Genomic DNA, 21,654 nt, shown 5'->3' on the forward strand with positions numbered 1-21,654 from the left:
ATTAACAAGCAACAAAACTCCAAACCAATGAAAGAAAATTGCAATTTACACATTGAAGTTAAAACATTGTTCCTTTTTTTCTCTTTTTTTAAAATTAATTTATTTTGATTTATCAACAATCACTTCTATAAGCTTTTGAGTTTTAAATTTTTCTCCCCCTCCCTCCCTCCCTTCCTCCCCAAGATAGAGCGTGATCTGATATAGGCTCTACATATACATTCCTATTAAACATATTTTCTCATTAGTCATATTGTAAGGAAGAATTAGAACCAATAGGAGGAACCAGAAGAAAGAGGAAACAAAACAGAACAAAAGAAAAAAAAAGAGCAAATAGTCTGCTTCCATCTGCATTCAAACTCTATAGTTCTTTCTTTGGATGTGGACAGCATTTTCCATCATGAGTCCACTGGAATTGTCTTAGATCACCGAATTGCTGAGAAGGGTGAAGTCCATCAACGTTAATCATTGCACAGCGTGGATGTTACTTTGTACAACGTTCTCCTGGTTCTGCTCACTTCACTCAGCATCAGACCATACAATTCTTTCCAGGTTTTTCTGAAGTCTGCCTGCTCATCATTTCTTATAGCACCATAGTATTCCATTACATTCATATACCACAACTTGTTCAGCCGTTCCCCAATGGATGGGCATCCTCTTAATGTCCAATTCTTGGCCAACAAGAGCTGCTATAAATATTTTTGTACATGTGGGTCCTTTTTCCTTTTTTATGATCTCTTTGGGATACAGACCTAGTTGTGGTATTGCTGGATCAAAGAGTATGCACAGTTTTACAGCCCTTTGGGCATAGTTCCAAATTGCTCTCCAAAATGGTCGGTTTCATTTCACAACTCCCACAACAATGCATTAGTGTTCCAATTTTCTCACATCTTCTCCATATTTATCATTTTCCTGTTTTGTCATGTTGGCCAATGTGATAGGTGTGATGTGGTACCTTGGAGTTGCTTTGATTTGCATTTCTCTAATCAATAGTTAATCTAATAATTTTTAAATTATCTCTCCTTCATCTGTTTTTCAGGCCCATTGTTTACCCCTTTGGTTTCCAGTTCTTTGGTACTACAAAAAAATGGCTGCTATAAACATTTTTTGTACCTATGGGTCCTTTTCTTCTTCCTTTGATCTCTTTGGCATATTGACCCAGTAGTGGTAATTTCAGATCAAAGAATATGCATCATTTAGTGCATAATTTAGGCATGGCTCCAAATTACTTTCCAGAGCGGCTGGAGTGGGAGTCTGGGAGCAGTCTCTTGAGGCCTGAGTAGTGACCTTATTTGACTCAGCTTTTCTCCAGGTCCTAGATGGAAACTGTCAAGGATTGGCCGATGACTAATGTCCTCAAGGAAGATCACTGTCGCTGGGATTGGCACAGCTGGCATGGTGTGTGCTATCAGGATCCTAATGAGTAATTTGGCTAGTGAATTTGCCCTTGTTTAGGTCACACAAGATAAACCAAAGGGAGAGATGATGGCTTTCCAACATGACAGCCTTTTCTGCCAGTTACCAAAGATTGTCTTTGCAAAGACTAGTGTGACTGCAAACTCCAGGTTAGTTGTTGGTACAGGTGGGGCACATCTGCAGGATCCATCTAATTGTAAATAGCTTTAAATTCATTGTTCCCAATATTATCAAATATAGCCCTAGCTTATTGCTTCCCATCTGTTGGATATTTTGACATATGCGACCTGGAAGCTGAGTGGCTCTCTCCCAACCTGTGCTATTGAAGTGGTTGCAATCTGGATTTGGCTACTCTTCCCGCAGGTATGGATGAGTCCTTAGAGAACAAGGCTACTCCATTGTTCTATGTGGAGTGCTGTGAATGTTGGGGGTGTCTCCATCCTGCCTTCAGAACTGATATTGATTGAGAACATTGGCAAGATGTTTGTGAACAGGTAGTTGAAAGTGCTCTCGGTCAAGCTGAAGGGTTCCATGTCTTGAGCCCCCATTAGCTTGTCATTGTGAAGAATCTTAGGAGGGCAGCCTCAGCGTCCCATGTGTCTTGGGACAGAATGGCATTTTGGATGTTGCCCAGGTAAGCCTGACTCCAGAGGCTGAGGCCATTTGAAAGAAGGAGCTGCCATTTTACTGTCTGGGGAACGCGGCAGCGACACTTAAGGGATTGTCCATGACAGACTTTTCAAGTTGGGCGAATCTTTCAGCTGATTAGTGATTCAGTACAAACTATAAAGCCACAAAGGCTCCCTCCTGAAGTGAGAAATGGGGGATGGGGGAAGGCGGCCCCTTCGGTTTGTGAAGCCTATTGTTTGCATATTGAGGCTGGCATGTTGAATGTGTCTCGGTGTCCAAGCTGTCATTTGTGAAGTGCAGCCAGCAGCGCTTTCCCCCTCCCCCCCTTCCCAGAGGGCAGACGTGTCAGTTTCCATACCAAAAGATCTGTGTCCCACAATGCAACCAATTCAGGTGCCAAATAATGAATAAGTTATGAACTGACTTTTTAAAACGAACAGACCACAATAAGTAGAATGGCTAGATTAATGCCTAGCTCCACCAAAAGAAAACTACGGTGCCTGTTTTTCTACAGCCCCTCCACCATTTGTCATTTTCCTTTTTTCTCATCTTTGCTAATAGGGTGTCACATGAAACCTCAGAATTGCTTGAATTTTTCTTTTTCTAATTATTCATGATTTGTACCATTCTCATGTAGCAATTGATAGCTTGAATTTATTCCTTTCAAAACTGCCTCTGTTTTCAGATTTATTTCCAACTCTGTTCCATTGAAACTGGACCACAAAATGCTCCCTAGAGTTGACGCTCATCTCTTGCCTCCTCTTCCTTCTTAGAATCCCTGGCTTCCAGGTGAAGCCAATCATTCTTAAACCTTTTTTGGTGTCATAAACCCCTCTGGCATTCCGGTGAAATGTATAGGCCACTTGTTAGAATAATGTTTTCAAGTGCACAAAATCCCATACACAGTGCTACAAAAGAAACCCATTCTATTGAAAGTTGTCCAAGTATTTTCTAAAAAACCTATGCCTGAAGGCATAGGTCAGGTGCAGCCTACCAGGCCTCTGGCACTTTGTCACTTTTCAAGTTACCTTCTCTTTGTCTGTTCAGATATTAGGTCTTGCTGCCACCCAGGCCAGAATTCTCTCCACTGTACGCTGCCTCTCATAACTACAAAATAAGCAATACAACCTCCCACAAGGAATTACCAATGAGCCACTCATTTGAGGCCCCATAGTTTGGAGCAGGGGTGGGGAACTTGTGGCCTCGAGGCCACACGTGGCCTTCTAGGTCCTTGGGTGCAGAGTCCAAGTTTGACAGAACAAACCATTTGGTGAAGGGGATTTGTTCTGTGAAGTTTGGATTCAGTCCAAGGGCCACACTTGAGGACCTGGAGGGTCACACGTGGCCTGCAGGTGGCCGGTTCCCCCCCTCCCTGGTTTGGACATTTGTGGTGGCCACTTAGGGCCTGGTCTGGGAGCTCAGGGAGGGAGGTGGAAATTACCAGCAGGTGGATCTCATTAGTGCTCAGGCTTTAGCTTAGGAGGGTGAGAGTCCTACAGATCTTGGAGGGCATGCATTCATAGGCCCAGGGGGATGAGCTTCAGCTCCAGGATCTGACCAGACCAGGCCCATGTTCCAGGTCTTGGCCATGGTGGAAGTTAGAAAGATGTTTGTGAAGTGCTAAGCACACTGACTGGTACATAGTAGGCTCAGAATAAAGGCTTGTTCTCTCCCTTTCCCCTCCCCCAATGTTTCCTCCACCTCCCCACCTCTTCCTTTGGGGCTAGGACCACAGGCCTGCTGACATTTTCTCGTTTCAGCCCCTGCCCTGAAGGCTTCCCTGCTCTTGGCTCCTGGCTTCCTCTCCCCCGTAGATGCCCCAAATGGGAGTGCTGCTCCCATCAGCTTTCCCAGGCCAGGCCTTCCTCTGGGCCCCTGACCACCTTGAACTGCCTCCTCCCACTTTGAGCATCTCTGCCATTTTCGGTAAAGCTGCCCCAGCAGAGTCAGGAGCACTCAGAGGCTTGGGCTGAGGGCCTCCTCACAGTGGGACAGTTTCACGTCATAGCCTGGGCTGGGCTTGGCTTGGCTAGGCACCACTTCCTGAGAGGAAGCTCAGGGGCCCAGGAGCCTCACTCTCCCTCCCAGCCTTGTCTTCCCCCAGAGCTGAGAAGTCCTCCCCTAGCAGCTTCTTGGTGTTACCAGGTACAGCTTCCCTTCCTCTGGCTAGCCTTTCTGTCCTATTCCAGATCTTGAGGGGTGGGGAAACAGCAGCTTCTGGGGGAACTTAGTACTTCTTTCTACCCACCAATCCCTGTACCTCTGCCCCGCCCCCTGGCAGCAGGCACTTTCTCTTCTGAGGAAGAGAGAGGCCCCATTTCCTTCAGTGCTTAGCCCCCAGGCCTGGCTCTGCAGAGACAAAGATGTCTCAATTACTGCCCTGCCCACCCCCATTTCTAGGGTCCCTTGGCAGGTACTGGAGAGGGAGGCTTCATATTTTATCACTCCAACCCTAAGGTCCCTGGGCAGGATGGAGGCCCAATCTCCCAGCTCTCTGGACCCTTTCTTTTACACTTGGTTTGAGGCAGGAAGGTCCTGTTTCTCTGACTGGTGCTCCCCCCCCCCCCAATTCCTGAGACAGCACAAGAGGATTAAACGTACATTCTATGTCTGGGGCATTGGGCACGGCTCTCCCTTCTCACTAGTATCCTTTCCCTCTGTCAAAGGAGAAGTAGCTAAATGAAGTTTGAGCTCTCAACATGTGGGTCCATGTCGTTGCACATTTAGGAGAGGAGGGAAGAACTGTTTGCCTGCTTCTTGGCACTAATCCCCTCTAGGGGTCAGGGTCCTTTGCCTGCCTCTCCATCCAAGTGGCAGAGGACAGAAGAGGATGGCTTTCAGCTCCCCACTCTTAGTTTTCTTTCAGGGACATAGCAGTGCCCAGCCAAATTGGTCATGGCTGCAATGTATGCCTCGGTGCAGAAGAGAGGTCACACTTCAGGCCCAGCAGCAACCTGTGACCCTGCAGAAGCACAACTTGAGGGGGCTGTGTATAGCACTGTCAAGCCCAGGGCCCTTCGGGGTGGGGCTGGCACCCCCACGGAATACACTCCAGTGGCCTTCCCCAGCTCAGCAGCCTTGGAAAGCCCGGCATGCTCCTCACCAGGTTCTGGGAGGCCCTTGTTGTCCCCGGTAAGTGCCAAAGCAGGGAGGCTAAGGTCAAGCTGAGCAGAGCGGCTTCCCAAGCCCCCTCCAAACAGCTGCCTTCCTTCTCCCTAGGTTGTCGCCCTCAGCACCGTAAGGAAAGGTAAGTATGGGACAGGAATTTGGAGTTGGCTGGAGGTGTAGACCAGTTGAGGCCCCATGTAGGGGTTGGGGAGTGGGTACTTCCCAGGAGCCTCAGAGTTTTGAACTGGGCTTCCATGGGATCTTGCCAACAGCTAGCAACCCCTCCAGGAACTGCCCTGGGCCTGAGGCCTATGAGGACGTAACAGACATTGCAGTTCCAAGCCTGGGCCCCAGTGGCCTCCAGCCCAGCAGTGCTCTTGGTGAGTTGAACCATGGATTACACACCTTTTTCTCTGCCACCTCTCCCATCCTCCCAAACCTTCCTCAGGTCTCAACCCTTACCTCTTCCCACAGGCTTCAACATTCGAATTGGGAAACCAAAAGGTCCCCGGGATCCACCAGCTGAGTGGACTCGAATGTAGGAAGCCTGGCACAGATTCCTGCTTTTCTGCCTAGAGCCCAGGCCCATTAAGGGAAACAGAGGGTGGCAGGTGGGCAATCAAATTTGGGTTCACTTTTCACAATAAAGTTTGCCCATCCTGAATGAGGTGTCCTTGTAGCCCTACCTCCCACTGCTTTGCGGTCCTGGGCCTAAGGGTATACAATGAATCTTGGCCGCAAGTCCTACTATGCAACTATCTAGTGGATCCCTTGAGGTATCCCCCATCCCCTCCACCCTACTCTGGCTTGACCCCTAAGGAGACGGTAGTTTTGATGGGGTGTCGCCCTGGCAGGGGCTATTTCTCCTCCTCCTGCCTCAGCCCTGGGGCTGTCCCAACCCCTGCCCCACTCCCAATTCAATAGCATTGAGGCTTTTGTCCAGAACAACATCCTGGTGTCTGTGCATCAATGACTTAGACCAAAAAATAGAGGGCACACTCATCAAATTTGCAGATTATACTGATAATGTCTCAAAATATCTTGACAAGCTTGAGCACTGGACAGAACGTAAAGAGGAAATTCAAGAAAAATAAATGTAATCTTCAGTTGAAAAAAAATCAACCCCCCAAGTACAAAATGGAAAAAACAAGCTTAGGTAAGCAGTTTGTCTGAAAGAAGATGAAAGGGTCTTAGTGTACCATAAGGTCTGCATAAGTACTTCCTTCACGTTGGACTGCACAAAGGGACTGAGCTTCCAGGAAGAGCTCCTCCTTAGAAGGCAACTGCAGAGCCCCTCTGGCCTCATCAAGTCATAGCTAGAATACTACATTCAGTTGGAAGCCCCATTTTTAAAATAAAATTCTCTTTGATAAAGTAGAAAGGGCACACGGGAGGCAAGCAGGTTGGAGAAGACTGGGGGAGGAATGCCACAGAAGGATTCGATTTGTTCTGCTGGGCTGTGAAGGGCTGAATCAGAGCACTGAAGAGCAGAAATTTAGGTTTAATGGGACAAAAGCTTTCTTAAGGATAAGAGGCTGCCTTGGGAAGTCAGAGTACCAACCCCCCTTAGAGAGGGTCAAGCTGAGGAGGGGGTTCAGTGGGGAATCTACCTATGGACATGGGTTAGACTAAATGGCCATGCTAAAAAAAAGAAAAAAATTTAAATTAACCCCCTACCCAAGCCAGGTAACTCCTCACTATCCCTTCCCCTAGGCCTTCGGAGGCCTCAGAAAATATGGCAGAGAGCTCCCCAACTTGGACTCCAGCTCCCCAAGATCGATCCCTGATCCAGAAGATCCCAAATAGTAGCTCCATAGCCTGGGTTCCTGTACAGAGGCCAACTCCCTCATTTCCATCCAGCCCTGACCCTGTGAACAGGTTTTGAGACTGTGGTATGACCCTGGGGCTCTCCGACTCAAATGCCAATGTTCCCCAGCTTCTCAATTCAGAGAACCGCTGCCTGTGTCTGAGCCAGAGTACGTCAGAGAACAGCTTTCAGTGTCCACCATAGTAAATCCAAAAGCCTTTGGAACCAGCCAGCTATAATGCTCATCCCCACAGTGCCATGAGCATAAGGTCCCAGAAACAGAGAGGTGCAGGAGATGAGTAACTTTAATGACAGCAGTAGAGCTGGCCTCTCCTCAGGCAAGGTGGGTTTCCTCAGGTTTTGTCTTGGTCTGCGGTCCAGTGTATGCTCTGGTGCTAGGTTTGTAAATCCTTTCCTAAACACTGAGGAAGGTCCTCTTTCGGGCTGTGTGGGTATATGGGTGCCAACGCCACTCCACATCTGCTGTGGCTTCGTGCTCCAGCGTGCCGAGGCAGATCATATACACTGCAAAACCAGAGACAGAGGTGTAGGCTTTGGTCCTAGGCTGAGTTATACTTACTCTTTCCTAACTTTTGTCATTTTAAATTTGGACCCACAGGCTCAGTTCCCTGGCCTGTTTTCCCCAGACCTCTTTGTACTCACATTTCATCTCAAATCTGGGCCCCACTTCTATCAGCTCCACTGCGTTGTGATCTGGCTTCTGGTACACATGATGCCTAGAAGAACAGAAGGGATGTAGATAATTTTGGCCCTTGGGGACACACCTACCTATCTTTTGCCATCCAGAGATAGGCCCAGATTTACCGAAAAGAAATGTAGTCATCCTGGTTGGCAAAGGTAATGATTCGGTGGCTATCATCCTTGGGTACTGGGAAAAGGTATCGGAGAATATTTGAGACCTGGGGAAGGACAACATGTTACAATAAGGGTTCTGACCTGGAGAACAGTGTGTTTTCTCTTCTTCCCTTCTATGTTGCCAGAGAAGTGACATAGAGAGCATTCCTTGACCATCAACTATCCCTTGAGGTGATAGTTCTCCAGCCCCAGGACTTACTCGCTGTCCAAGGCGGGAAGAGAAACCATGAAAGATAAGGTGGGGAAGGGCCTCTGATGCAGTGCCAAGGTCAGGAACATCATGCCGCATCACCACATTACACAGTGTGAAATATGCAGTAGGCCCAAAGGGCAGGTGGCTCACGATGAGGCCGACTGTTGGGAAAGACAAGGATGTAGTAAGTATGGAGTGAGTGTGAGTGTGTGCGTGTGGCCAGGAAAAAAAAAAGTCATCTAGCCTCCTAAGGCCAGGCACCCTTCCTACCTGGTGAACTTGGGTCCATCCCTTGTACTTACCTGGTGTCCCTCGGTGCTCATGTACCAGCAGCAGATCTGTGACTCCATTAGCTTTACAAGCGCGGACAAGAGCACCCATTTCATGTCGACCCCGGTTCATTCTCTGAGCACCTGGGAATATCAGTTTCAGCTCCTATGTCAAAGAACAAGAGATAAGGAATTGGGATGGATCTCAAAATGACATTTCCCTGACATCTAGCCTGACTCACAGACCTTGGCAAACATCTTGAGCCGAGAGCTGGGGTCTCGAGAGGTGGTGATCATGATTTTGGGGTCTTCTACACCTGCCCATCGGTATTCATCATCTTGGTGGCCCAAAACACCTTCCGGTAGAGGAAGAAACAGAAGCGATTAAGGAGAACTTCTTGGAGATCCTAGGAGAAGGTGGCCCGGGCCCTGTTCTCACCTTCACCTCCAGCGTCATCAAACTCCAATGCCCCCTGGAGCGTCAGGGCTTCCCTTCGGAGCTCAGTTGGGATCGGTTGATTCTCTGGAGGAAAGGGAAAGAGCCAATGAGAAGAAAACAGAAGCAGGGGGAGGGAGGGCTGAGGGGCGGCGGGCCCTCTGGACTGTCCCTACCATCGAGGGCTCTCTTGAGCCTCAGTTTCTTCTCCTCCAGAAGATGCTGCTTCTGCTCCTGGGCCTTGCGGTACAGATACTCCCGGCGCAGGCGGGCCTCGCGTCGAAGCTGCCAAGAAACAGGGGTGGAGGGGGGTCGCGGCAAAGCTCCAGCACGGCGGTCCCCTCCCCGGGCCCCTCCCTCCCTCCATCTCCCCCCCATCCATCTCCCCCCCCCAACCCCCGACCACGGGCGAACTCCAACCCCAGGCGCCGCCGGCTCCCCACCCACCCCACCGAGCCCCAGCACGGACCATGCCTGCAGCCTGCCGGCGACACTCCTCGTGCAGCCACTAAAAGCCAGCACACTTGCGCGACCCCGCCCTCCCGTCAAGGGAAGGGGGCGTGGCCATACCGTGTGCGCGCGGACCAATCCTCCCCTCTCTGGGCCGACCATCAGTCGGAGGGAGGCGGGGCCGAAGGGGGGAAGGCCTAGCGAGAGCCAATGAGTTCCGGCGCCCTTGTCGTCGTCTCGGCCCGCCCCCGGCGCCAGCTTCCGCTCGCAGCTGCCAGGGCCTCCTGCTTCAAGATGGCGCTCTAGGTCGTCGCGCGGTGGCTGCCGGGCTGATTGGCTGGCTGCGGGGGAAGGGGCGGGGCAGACAGAGGAACTCTCGGTGGTCCCCCGGAGCCATGGCGCCGATCAGGGACCTGCAGAGCGTGACGGGGGCCCCCTTGGGGGCCGGAGCCGTGCGAGGCCTGGGCGCCCAGCTCGATGCGCACTGCTTGCTCAGCTGCTCCTGGAGCTCGAGCAGCTGGAAGGAAACCGGGCGGCACTGAACGCCCGAGTGGAGGAGGTGCGGGGCAGGTCGCGGGGGGAGACTGAAGCGGGGGGAGCGGAGAGAAGGGGCTCTCCGAGCCTTGACCCTAACCTTGATCCCTCCCTCCTACCCTTCCCCCCCCCCCGCTTTGGTCCTAACCCTTCCCCTCCTTGACCCTAACCTTGATCCCGCCCCCTCCTCCCCTTGGCCCTAACCCTGATCCCTCCCCCCTACCCTTCTCCCCGGGCCTTGGCCCTAACCCCTGATCCTGGCCTCCCTGAAGGGCTGGTTCTCCCTCTCCGAGACTTGCTATACCATGGGTGCCAAGGTTCCCTTCAGTATGCGTCCTCTAAGGCTCCCCTCGTCCAGGTCTGCACCAGGTAAGCTGAGAAGATCGGGGCTCCCTCGGAGGGGAGAGGCTCAGGAGGCAGGGTCCTGACCCGACTCCGAATCTCCTTCAGTGAGCCTGAGCCTGGTCGGCCTGAGTTCCAGGTGATTTTCACTAGACCTGGGGTAGAAGGACTTAAGTCTTTGTTTCCTCCAGTGCTTCGAAGGCGGCTGCAGCCCACCTTGCCAACGCCTGCCACTGTGGCATATCCTGAGCGGGATCCCCTGACCTGGTTTGGGATCTTGGGCCCCAGAGTCTTCGACAGGCCCAGGGAAGTTTCCGGGCCGGTGAGCCACCCTGAGGGATTGCCCAATTGTTTGAGGGGAGCCCAATGGCCTTTTTTCCTTTGATCACACTAGGTACCTCCCTCGGTGGTGGGAGTGTGAAAGACCCACAGAATTTCACACATTCTGTCAAATTTCTTTGCTTCGTTGTTTGGTTTTCTTTTGTTTCTAAGGAGGTGTGTTGGGAGCAGGTATCAGGAAATGCTGCCTTTAACTGACTATCCTTTCCCTTCCACCCACCCACCTCACCCTCCTGTTCTGCGCTGTCCAGCTCTGCTGATAGCTGGGGAGATTGCTGGGCTCCAGAGCCGAATCGAGTGGGGAAGAGCCCAGATTCAAGCCCTGTAACAGGAGAAATAGAAACTGCTTGATCAGCTGAAGGTGGCATGAACACATTCTTTAACATTGGGAGTCCCAATAAATGATTTAGTTTGATGACTATCCACCTAGTACCTTTCTGGCCTATGCCTTCAAGTCCTTCCTAGACCTTGACTGTTACTTATCCTGTCCTCCCCCTGCCTCCCTTGGGAATTGCATAGGCTATGAAGCTCAGTTCCCTCTTCCTGACGTTTAAAGCAAAAAAAAGAAAGGAAAGGAAATTCCAATACTATTACAGAACTCGACAAAATCACAAGGTGGGTGAGAGTGGTAATAAGTACAAGACCTCAAGAGAAATGACGACCAAAAGTGGGGGGGGGGTGATGGATGCCTGTCAGGAGGAAACAGAGGTGCTTCCAAAAGCCATGAAACCCACTTGTAAGTAACACGAACAATAGATTGCTAGAACAAGACCCCTGAAGGAAACAGACACATTCTAGCGTTTGTTAAGCCACAGAACACCAAGGGGGTGGGGGGAGAGAGAGCTCCCAGCTTCTACAAAAACTGTAGGGAGAACTGGAAAACTCTGGTGGCAGTTGGGCTCAGACCAGGGGTTTTCATCCTCAAAGCCCCGAATGAGTTTATGACCTAAATAACAAAAGATCCCCTCCTTAGGAGTCACAAGCAGCTAAATTCGCCTTTTGAGCTTGCCACTTAAGGATAGAATTCTTAAGTAAAATAGAGTACTATAGAAAGAAAGGTCCAAAATTCTCCCTTGCCTTCTCCTGGTCAAAAGCCCCTTCACCCTTATCAGTGTCCCCCCTGGATCTGATTCTCTTGGCTTCTGGCCCAGACAGCCATTTTCAGCTTCATCTCTAGGGTTTATCCTGACCAGCTAAGGTCCTCAAGCACTGGGCCTGGGGCTGCCTGAAGAAGCTCTTAGCCTTCTGTGTCCTATAGTGACCTAGGGCTGAGGGCTTTGGGGCAATCTGCAGATGCTCCTCAACTATTTACTGTTTGAATAAATATGGGCAGAAACAGGGCTTGAAGGAGTGAATTTAAACTCTAGTAAGGGACTTCTCCAGGAGTTCATTGAACAAACACTTAACTTGGCTACCATTAACTTTGGGTCTGAGGATACCTAGATAACTAAGAAGGTTGAAAAATTGAAAGAGTGTGATCAGAGAGGGACTTGTGTTTGTAGCTGAGGTGGGGTGGAGGAGGTCAGGGCTAAAGTGGATTGGGGAGCTGGTGCAGTTTGGGTCAGTTTGTATGAAATTAGGAGTCCTTGGGGAGGGAGGAAGGAGTGCCCTGGAAGGGGAAGATATTAACACCTCAATTGGGTGATAAATTTCTATCCTAGGAATCACAGAGGATGAGACCCTGCTGACTGAAGGTTGTAGAAGGGGGGTGGGGGTGTTTCAGGGGGACTGGCTCCTCTGATGTGAGGATTTGCCAGGCCCTTTTCAGAGCTGCTCATCCACTTAACTCTCACCTGTGACTCCAAGAAGCTGGAGCATTTGCAGCAGCTATACTCTGCAATACTGTCTCATCAGATGGGCTAAACCAGGTTGAGGGTAAAAAAAACCAACAACAGCAACAACAAAACACGACAGGTCAGGGGCCAGTGGATAGAGCACTGGCCATGAAATCAGGAGGACCTGAGTTCAAATTTGGCCTCAGACTAAACATTTGACACTTACTAGCTGTGTGACCCTGGGCAAGTCACTTAACCCCAATTTCCTAAAAAAAATTTTTTTTAAAGTTAAAAAAACCCAAACACGACAGGTCTCAAACTCATTAGTTTGAGTTAGAGGGATGTTTGCCCCAAGTGTGTGAAGACTTCCCCTGGTGGAATGAGGGCCATTAAGGCAGCCGAGCAGGTGCTGTGGAGTGCTTAGAGCTAGGTCAGACATGGAAGATGCAACCTGGGCCATCTTGACTTTTGTCTTGCTACCATCAGTCCCCTATTGAAGGGCAGGAATGGGAGACTGAGCAGGAGGAAGAAGGAGCTGTGCTCCAGCTTGCCTGGAAAGTACTCAGGCTGAATAAATCTCAGAGGTAGGCTGGAGCCAAATGGTGGAGGGGCAGGCAGTCAATGAAAGCAAGAGTGGGTGAATGGATGAGTAGTTAAATGCACGAAGGAAAAAAAAATTAGTAAACATTTGTGAAATGCCTATTGCGTGCCTGTGCACTGTGGATTCAAAGCCAAAAGAGAAATCTGCTTTGACCTCTTTCTATATCTACTGAGAACTAGTGAGGACAGCTCACCATGACAGCCAGGCCCCAATGTCACAGAGCTAGGACAAGTCTGAAGACAGATTTGCACCACAGTCTTTATGACTCCAAACCCACCATGGAACCTCCCCACCTCTCCCCTTATGAAGTGCCTAGGAGACCCCACGGCACACAGAGCACTGGGCCTGGAGTCAGGAAGACCTCAATTTCAGTTGCCACCCGCAAGTAAGTTCGCCTCAATTTCCTGATCTGTAAAATGGGGATAGACAGCATCTGCCTCCAAGGGTTGCTGTGAGCGGCCAATGAGATCCTATTTATAAAGCTCTTAGCATCTGGTAGGTGCTTATGTATACCTGCTTCTCTACTTCCTCATTTCAGTGTCATGGCCTCCTCCCTCCTTCCCTTCCTGGGGCAGTGTAAGGAAGAAGTTTAGGGATGAATCCCCCCCCCCCTCGAAAGACACTCCAGAGCTAAGCCTGGCGGATCTGTCACTGGGTGCTCTCCGTAGAGCCCGGAGCGGATGCCGGGATGCCCGAGCGCGCTTTGGCCTGGCCTTTCCTCAAGCAGAGGGAAGGCTGGGGGGCGGCGGGAGTCGGGGCAGGCGCGGGAACTCAGCGGCAGTACGCCCAGGGGCCTCTGGGGGTGTTTTGCATGCCGCAGCATTCTTCGGGAAACGCTACACGGATCACAGGAGCTCTTGTTTTCACCCTTCCCATATGGTCTAGCGGTTAGGATTCCTGGTTTTCACCCAGGCGGCCCGGGTTCGACTCCCGGTATGGGAAAGCTTGAGGTTTCTCTTTTTGTTTTTTTCCTTAGAGAGCTCGGCGGGATAGCGGAAGGCGCTTGGGTCCAGGTGCAAAGAAGGAGGCGGCAGGTGAAGCCTTCTAGGAGGAAGGGGGGCATGAGGCAGAGCGTGTGGCCTTAGGAAGCCGCAGTGGGAGCCAGGGAGGAAGAAGGGGTCGCGGGAAAAGGAGGCCACTCCAGGCTGGTGCTGGGAATTGAACCAGGAGTCCTAAGAAGGCCATAGAATGCTGTAGTCTAGCAGATCTTATTCAAGTTAGCTCATCTGTAAAATGGGGCAGCGTTGAGAGCAGCCTCCTCCCAGCGTTGTCGTGAAGAGTGGAAAAAGGCTTGCCTGGTGCCCGGGGCGGCCTCAGAAGCGTTGGGGGTGGGTAAAGAAGACGTTATGGCGCGCAAGCCTCGATGTCCCCTCCCCAACGGAAGGGGCTCCATTCGGCAACCCCTACCCCTCCAAAAGCCCCAGGCCCTCCCGTCTGGCCAGCGGCCAAAAAGAGCACCCTACCTTTTCCCATACCGGGAGTCGAACCCGGGCCGCCTGGGTGAAAACCAGGAATCCTAACCGCTAGACCATATGGGAGGCCTGTGCAGAGTATAGGATCTCGGCTTGTGGGGCATATAGACAGCAGCCTCAGCAGCGGGCCCCCCCCCCCACCCCACCCCCGCCGGAGCTGCAGGCCAGGCCTCAGCCCGGGCTCTGTGAGTCGCCTGGGGCGCCCCCTCCTTAGCCGCTGCAGAGCCCAAGACTCTCCCCCCCCATCCCTCCTCCCTAGAGCATCAGGGGAGCACCCCCAGGCCTCTGGGCGCTGGGCCTTGCCTCGGGAAGGCCCCAGTTCCAATGACTCTATGTCCTGAGCAAAGTCAATCACACATTGATTTAGCGCCTGCTAAGTGCCAGGCAACGGCCTAAGGGCCCCGGGTTGTCAAAAGAGGCAAAAGGCAGTCCTGCCCTCCCGGAACTCACCATCTAATGCGGGAGACCGCAATGCTGGATGAATAATAAGATGCATTGTTGTTCAGTCGTGTTGGACTCTCCATGACCTCATTTGGGGTTTTCTTGGACATTGCCTTCTCCAGCCCATTTTACAGATGAAGAGACTGAGGCAAACAGGGCCAAGTGACTTGTCCAGGGTCACACAGCTAGGAAATGTCTGAGAGGAGTCTTCCTTACTCCAGGTCTGGCACTCTATCCGCTGGAGAAGGGGGATGGGGGGCACTGTGAGGTGGGACTCGGCGGAGGCCGGGGAGGTCAGTCGTGGGAGCAGAGGAGGGAGAGCGTTCCAGGCCCAGAGCCTAGAGATGGAGAGGATGGAACAGCCGGGAGGCCAGGGTCACTGGATGGAAGGGGACCAGGGTGGGGGAGTGAGGCCCGGCAAGACTGGAAAGGGAGGAGGGGGCGGGGCATGAAGGGCTAACCTTAGCCTCAGTCCACCATTCCCTCAACAGTAAAATGGGGCTCATAAATACCTCCCGGGGTGTTGCAAAAAGCCCATAGTATGATGCCTGCTGAGTAGTGGGCATTGTGTAAAATGCTTCTTCCTCCTCAGCAAGATCCAAGTGATCTCATTCCTAGTATGGCCTCCAGCAGGTCTCCCCCTCTGTCATCCCCTCTCTCTCATTTATTTTCCATCTCTCCCTTTCCACTGCCTCCTTCCCTATGACCTACAAATGTGTGAGGGATGATCTCTCGGAAGTGAAGCCTCCTCAAAGGGTCATTAGTTCCTGCTAATGGTTCTGGTACTGTTGCTTTTGAGTGGTACATGTGTACCCACACTAAGTGAGGACCCCTAGCCTTCTCCCTCTCCTACTCTTGGCTAGTGCTAGCAGAAATTCCTGAGCCATGGGAGCATCCTGTCTATCTCGTCCTCTAGCTGGGTGTATGACCTCGGGTAAAAGACTTTCTGAAACTGTGAGGCCCTGAAAAGGGGACCGTGCTAGCATAATTTCTCCACCTCTTTGTTCTCTCTGTTGCTGGGTTTTACACAAATAGATTGTATACCTGAGGCTCAGTCAATGAGCCAGCGGGAAGGGGGTTGGGGGGGCTGCTACGTTGGGGTCTATGTAGTCTTGCCTTGAACAAAGAACACTCGAACTCTCGGGGCAGCTGAGGCAGCACTTTCTCGAGAAAGTCAAGGAAGAGATCTCTCCTTTTGCAAACTGTTGTCGAGACTCTGGTTTTTTTTAACTGAGTGAAACAATGTAAACAATGTGAGATCTCTCCGATGGACTGAGTGTAGCAATTTCTTAGACTGTTACAAACTCAAGGTTGGTTACACTAGCCTGAATAGGCCTAAGTTTCAGGTTCCTAGTTACATCAGCATTAGGTAATGGCTAATTATTAAAAAGGATAAAATAGCTAGGATTGGTAGTATTATAATGAGATTCCTTGTTTGTGGGGGAGATCTTCGCGTTTTAGATTGTAAGGCTGGAACTCCTGTCCAATGGGAATTCAAAGCCAGTGGTGGGTGGGTGTCTCCGTGTTAGGGCTATATAACCTTTGTCCTGGCCTTTGTGCCTTGCCTCGCTAGCTTCGCTCGGACTGCCTGACGAAGCAGACGCCCGCTTCTCCAAGAACGTAATAAATCTTTCACTTTATACCTAGAAAATCTCTGAGTGTTATTTTTGGGTAACTGTAGCACACAAATGTGTCCTGAAAAAACCCTCACTTGGTCTTTCTATCCCCATAACCGATCATGCCCTATCTTTTCTCCCCCACAGAGACAGACTGATAAACTTCCTGAAAAGGCCCACTACACTGGGTGCCTCCCCATCTTGCCCTCCAACTTTGTGACTGGCTTCAAATCCATCACTCTTCTGCACCCCGCCCCCAAAAAAACTGGCATCCATCTCGAAATTGCAAAGGTTTGTGGGACACAGCTCTCTCCTGATTCTCCTCTGATTTCCCACAGTTCCTTCTCAGTCTCCTTTGCTGAATTTTCCCCTAGGTCCCATCCACCAAACAGGAGTGTCCCCCAAGGCTCTGTCCTGAGTACTCTCACTCATCAGTTCTCAAGCTCAGTTATCATTTCCGTGCAGATGATTCTCATATCTCTTTATCCATTCCTAACATGGCTCCTCATTTGGAGTTTTGCATCTCTACCTCTTGGGGATGTCTTCAGCCGGATGTCCCAGAGGCATCACAAACTTAGCTTGTTCACAACAGAACTCAGGACCTTTCCCCTCAAGCCCCAATTTCCCTATCCTTCCGGTTCCTCAGGCTCACAACCTGTGTCAACCAGAACTCCTCATTCCCACTAACCTTAGCATGTCCAACCTGTTATCAAAATCTTGTTGTTTTGTGGGGTTGTGACCCACAGTTTAAGAAGTGCTGAAAGGGTCAGAGTGGGAAAAGTTGAAGAAGCCCTATATAAGCACTCTCTCCAGTGACACAAAGCCTTATTGCCTCACACCTGGCCCATTCTCTCTGCCTCTGGAGTCTCTTCCCGTTCCAATCAGTCAATCAACATTTATTAATTACTTACTGCGTTCTAGGAAATGATTATCACTGGGTTCTACAGAGGTTTCAGCCTACCCCAAGCACCTAATTTCCCTATGCAAGTCTCTGCCCCTAATTACATCTCCCACTCCCCACAATTCAGAGACTCGGCCATTACTTGGGAACACCCCTTTTGATGTTAATTTATACCTAACCTCAGATCTGGTTTCGTGCCTGTTAGTCTATTCACCAAGAGTGTTTTCTTATTCTAATATAACTCCCTTCCTTCAACTTCCACTTAGCCCCCAGACTGCATTCCTTAAGGTTCCACTTGACTTTTTGTGGAAATAAAAAAAATTTAAAAACTATTTCTCACATTCCCTCCCAGTTCAAACTGACTCTAACCTCTGATTGAGTGATATGCAGAAGCAACATCTAGATATTCCACACTGTTATCCAGCACTTGGATTGTGGTCATCATTTAAGATCAGTTGAGCCCCCATAAGGGCCCAAAACCTGAATTAATCTCTTCTCTCTGAGTGAGCTAAGAACACCCCTTCATGTGTCAGCGCCTGTGGGACCAGATGGAACTGACCAGCATTCTTCCTGTTTGTGATCACCAAGGACAGGACGCCTGGGACCACACACTCTCTTGAATAGTGGGACTTTTCTTACCTGGGTATCCTATGGACATATGTTATGGAGGGGAAACACAGATATCCTGGATCTATGATTTCAATTAACACTTTGACATTCTCCTATTTTATTGTATTTACAACTTATTCAACTAAGAAACTTCCTTTCTCATGCTATAAATTAAAAAACATATGGAGGCTATCTATCTATCTATCTATCTATCTATCTATCTATCTATCTAATCTATTCTATTCTATCTATCTATACTTAGTAACACAGACATCCCGAGTCAGGGTTTAAATATCCTCCTAAAATTGCTTGAGTCAGAGTTAAAGCTCTGCCTCCATGTACATGTCGCTAACTTAAGGGAATAAACAATATGGATTTACTTATTACCTGGCTTGTTGTCTATTTAGCCAACTTTCAGGGCAACACCAGCCAATGGGGAAACTGGATGGAAATTCGAATGGGCAATAGGGAATAAAAAGGTATGCATTTGTTGATACACGTGCTCTCACATGCAGGATGCCCAGCCTTCCCAGGTCATTAATAAAGCTTCTTCCAGATTCCACAATGGCTTCATGGAATTCATGACATTGATATAGACAACAACAGTAAGGTTTGGGGCAACTTTCAGTTAATGTTCATTTAAATAACTGGTTTCTTATTCTGTTGTCTTGGGTTTAGCTTTTTACTTCATGAAGTTATCTGCTTCTGGAAACCATTCTCCCTTGGAAATTCTGTGTCAAAAGGCTCAGTCCTTGACCACTCTCCACAAATTGACCAGTTTGGTCCACTCAAACTTATGGACATACAGCCTTGAATCAACATCTCAGTGTTTTTAACTTGGGTTTCGGGTGTACCTGGAATGACTTAGGGTAGGTAGGCAGAGGTATTTTCTTGACTACTTCCAGGTTCCAGGTTGCTTATGGACGTTCTCTAGGTAATGTTGTCTTTAACCTGCTAGTGATTTGACTTAATATAAAAATAATTATTAGTTCATGTGGTGAAAGCCAGTTCAAACCTTATGGAGATAACTATGTCAACATCAGAGCTATAGGAAGGACATCAAATTAAGCTACCTGTAACTCACCTGAAAGTTTGCAGTTTTGATCTTCATATACCATTTGTTCTTTCTTTTCTTGAAATCTCTACACAGTACAGATAATGCTATGTAGTAGGCTAGAGGAAGGATCTTAAAAAGGATTCCTGAGGACCTGACTTTGTAAAATAAGTCCTTCCATCTCTTGATATTATCAGAGAGAGCTCAAACAGAAAGAAAAAAATCAATCTCCCATTTAAGAAAAACTCCTGACATAAGATACAACATTTTATTTATTTATTTTTCCTTTTTAGGCAATTGGGGTTAGGTGACTTGCCCAGGGTCACACAGCTAGTAAGTCTCAAGTGTTTGGTCTGAGGCCAGATTTGAACTCAGGTCCTCCCAAATTCAGGGGCCAGTGCTCTATCCACTGTGCCACCTAGGTGCCCCCATACAATTTTTTTTAAAAAGATTTAAAGTTTTAGTAACAATTTAGCTACAACATTAAAACCATTCTTTAATATTAATAGTACAGTGGATAGAAGGCCAGCCCTGGAGTCAGAGGACCCAAGTTTAAATGAAATTGTACTTAGCTGTGTGACCCTAAGCAAGTCCTTTAATCCTGTTTGCCTCAGTTTCCTCATCTGTAAAATGAGCTGGAGAAAGAAATGACACACCACTCTAGTATCTTTGCCAAGAAAACTCCAAACAGGGTCACAAAGAGGTCACAAATAACTCGCCAGTATTGTCCTATTACGAAAACTGGCTTTTAAATCAAGTGATTAGATCACACTGTCTTTTAATTTTATGTAACATTTATTTTTATAGTTATATAAGCTTTATTACAAATATATTATAACATAATAAACATCCATATTTATTGTATATTACTATTTTCTATATTTCTCTTCTGGCATTTATAAATTATATATTTATATTATATAGAGAGATCAGAATTGGTATAAAGAACATACAATATTATAAATATATTATAAATAAATATAATGCTTATATAACATTCTTTTAAATTCTATATACATTTAACCATCTTGCACACAATGAAATGCTTTGAACATCCCATTCATTTAATTTATAAACTTCAACAAATTAAAAAATGCTTAGGACCACCCGTTCAAAAGGAAGGAGGGAAAGTGATCTTTGGAGGTTTCTGCTGAGTAATGGAATAGTGAATTCTGCTTTTACTGAAGATGTATCTCCTTGGACAGTTAAGCTAGTGGATTTTTAGTTTTCATTTGTCAAACTTATAGAGAATGATAGCATTTCATTGAGCTACCCTTTGTTTTCTGGATTGTCAAGTTAATGCTTTAAAATTTTCATTGAAACCTTCCTGAGGTGGGGCTGGATTTCTGGTCCTCCAGAGGACTCGATTGTTCCCTTCTCTTTTCCCAATGTATGGGCATAGACTCTATGTACCTCCAGGAACAGCAGTTTTAATTTTTTTATTTAAATTTTTTAATTTTTTCCATATGCTTTTGAGTTGAAAAATTTTCTCCCTTTTCCTCCCCCCATCCTCCCCAAGATGGTACACAATCTGATATAGGCTTTACATTTACATACCCATTAAACATATTTTCACATTAGTGAAGTTGTAAGTAAAAATTAAAACCAATACGAGGAACCATCAGAAAGAGGAAACAAAACTCAACAGAAGGTAAAAATAAGTGATAGGGATTCGACTTCCATAGTTCTTTCTTTGAATGTGAACAGCATTATTCATCCCGAGGCCTCTGGAAATGTCTTAGATCCTCATAATGCTGAGAAAGGTTCAGTTTAACAATCTTAGTCATTGCATAACATGGCTGTTATTGTGTACAAAGTCCTCTTGGTTCTGCTCACTTCACTCAGCATCAGACCATATAAGTCTTTCCAGGTTTTTCTGAAGTCAGCCTGTTCATCATTTCTTATAGCACAATAGTATTCCATTACATTCATATACCACAACTTGCTCAGCCATTCCCCAATTGATGGGCATCCTCTCAATTTCCAATTCTTTGCCACCACAAAAAGAGCTGCTATGAATATTTTTGTACATGTGGGTCCTTTTCCCATTTGTTTGATCTCTTTGGGATATAGCCCTAGAAGTGCTATTGCTGGATCAAAGGGTATGCACATTTTTGTAGCCCTTTGGGCATAGTTCCAAATTGTTCTCCAAAATGGTTGGATCATTTCACAACTCCACCAACAATGTATTAGCGTTCCAATTTTCCCACATCCTCTCCAACATTTATCATTTTCCTGTTTTGTCATGTTGGCCAATCTGATAGGTGTGATGTGGTACCTCAGAGTTGTTTTGATTTGCATTTCTCTAATCAATATGATTTAGAGCATTTTTTCATATGACTATAGATGGCTTTAATTTCTTCATCTGAGAACTGCCTGTTCATATCCTTTGACCATTTATCAATTGGGGAATGGCTTGTGTTCTTATAAATTTGTCTTAATTCTCTACATGTTTTAGAAATGAGGCCTTTATCAGAAAGACTGGTTGTAAAAATTCTTTCCCAATTTTCTACCTTCCTTCTAATCTTAGTTGCATTGGCTTTGTTTGTGCAAAAACTTTTCAATTTAATGTAATCAAAATGATCCATTTTGCTTTTCATAATGTTCTCTATCTCCTGTTTGGTCATGAATTCTTCTGTTCTCCATAGATCTGATAGGTAAACTATTCCTTGTTCTAGACATGGTATCAGCCTTTATATCTAAGTCCTGAACCCATTTTCACTTTATTTTGGTATATGGTGTGAGATTTGGGTCTATGCCTAGTTTCTGCCATACTCTTTTCCAGTTT

The 21,654-nt window shown here is 47.9% G+C and overlaps 2 protein-coding genes, 2 non-coding genes and 1 pseudogene across 6 annotated transcripts; 3 read left to right on the top strand and 2 right to left on the bottom strand.

Moving 5' to 3' along the window:
* The first annotated feature begins 4,068 nt into the window (after window positions 1-4,068).
* LOC110201073 (tyrosine-protein phosphatase non-receptor type 18-like) lies at window positions 4,069-5,815 on the top strand. Of its 2 annotated transcripts, none has more exons than XM_020976550.2 (5): window positions 4,069-4,188; window positions 4,910-5,175; window positions 5,263-5,290; window positions 5,424-5,531; window positions 5,626-5,815. In XM_020976550.2, exons 2-5 carry the CDS (start codon window positions 4,939-4,941, stop codon window positions 5,691-5,693), a joined length of 441 nt encoding a protein of 146 aa, XP_020832209.1. In that variant the 5' UTR covers window positions 4,069-4,188; window positions 4,910-4,938; the 3' UTR covers window positions 5,694-5,815. The 2 variants fall into 2 exon arrangements, with proteins under 2 accessions (XP_020832209.1, XP_020832208.1); XM_020976549.2 differs by having other exon boundaries at window positions 4,070-4,188; window positions 4,899-5,175.
* A 338-nt stretch (window positions 5,816-6,153) lies between these two features.
* Window positions 6,154-9,287, bottom strand: IMP4 (IMP U3 small nucleolar ribonucleoprotein 4). The gene is made up of 9 exons (XM_020976548.2): window positions 9,202-9,287; window positions 8,909-9,017; window positions 8,736-8,819; window positions 8,543-8,652; window positions 8,330-8,462; window positions 8,034-8,188; window positions 7,784-7,878; window positions 7,622-7,695; window positions 6,154-7,483 (listed from the first exon to the last, which is right to left on the bottom strand). The coding sequence occupies exons 1-9, from the start codon at window positions 9,202-9,204 to the stop codon at window positions 7,374-7,376; spliced, it is 873 nt and encodes a 290-aa protein (XP_020832207.1). The 5' UTR covers window positions 9,205-9,287; the 3' UTR covers window positions 6,154-7,373.
* A 110-nt stretch (window positions 9,288-9,397) lies between these two features.
* On the top strand, window positions 9,398-10,818 carry LOC110201072 (vacuolar ATPase assembly protein VMA22-like; annotated as a pseudogene). The gene is made up of 4 exons (XR_013483699.1): window positions 9,398-9,741; window positions 9,989-10,085; window positions 10,250-10,380; window positions 10,649-10,818. The product of XR_013483699.1 is annotated as a vacuolar ATPase assembly protein VMA22-like (transcript).
* Window positions 10,819-13,643: 2,825 nt separating this feature from the next.
* Window positions 13,644-13,715, top strand: TRNAE-UUC (transfer RNA glutamic acid (anticodon UUC)). Its single transcript has one exon. It is a non-coding gene; the product is annotated as a tRNA-Glu (tRNA).
* A 524-nt stretch (window positions 13,716-14,239) lies between these two features.
* On the bottom strand, window positions 14,240-14,311 carry TRNAE-UUC (transfer RNA glutamic acid (anticodon UUC)). Its single transcript has one exon. It is a non-coding gene; the product is annotated as a tRNA-Glu (tRNA).
* Between the last annotated feature and the right edge of the window lie 7,343 nt (window positions 14,312-21,654).

Source organism: Phascolarctos cinereus, unplaced genomic scaffold (assembly GCF_003287225.1).
Source record: "Phascolarctos cinereus isolate Bilbo 61053 unplaced genomic scaffold, phaCin_HiC Scaffold_8;HRSCAF=390, whole genome shotgun sequence".
NCBI classification, from domain to species: Eukaryota; Metazoa; Chordata; class Mammalia; order Diprotodontia; family Phascolarctidae; genus Phascolarctos; species Phascolarctos cinereus.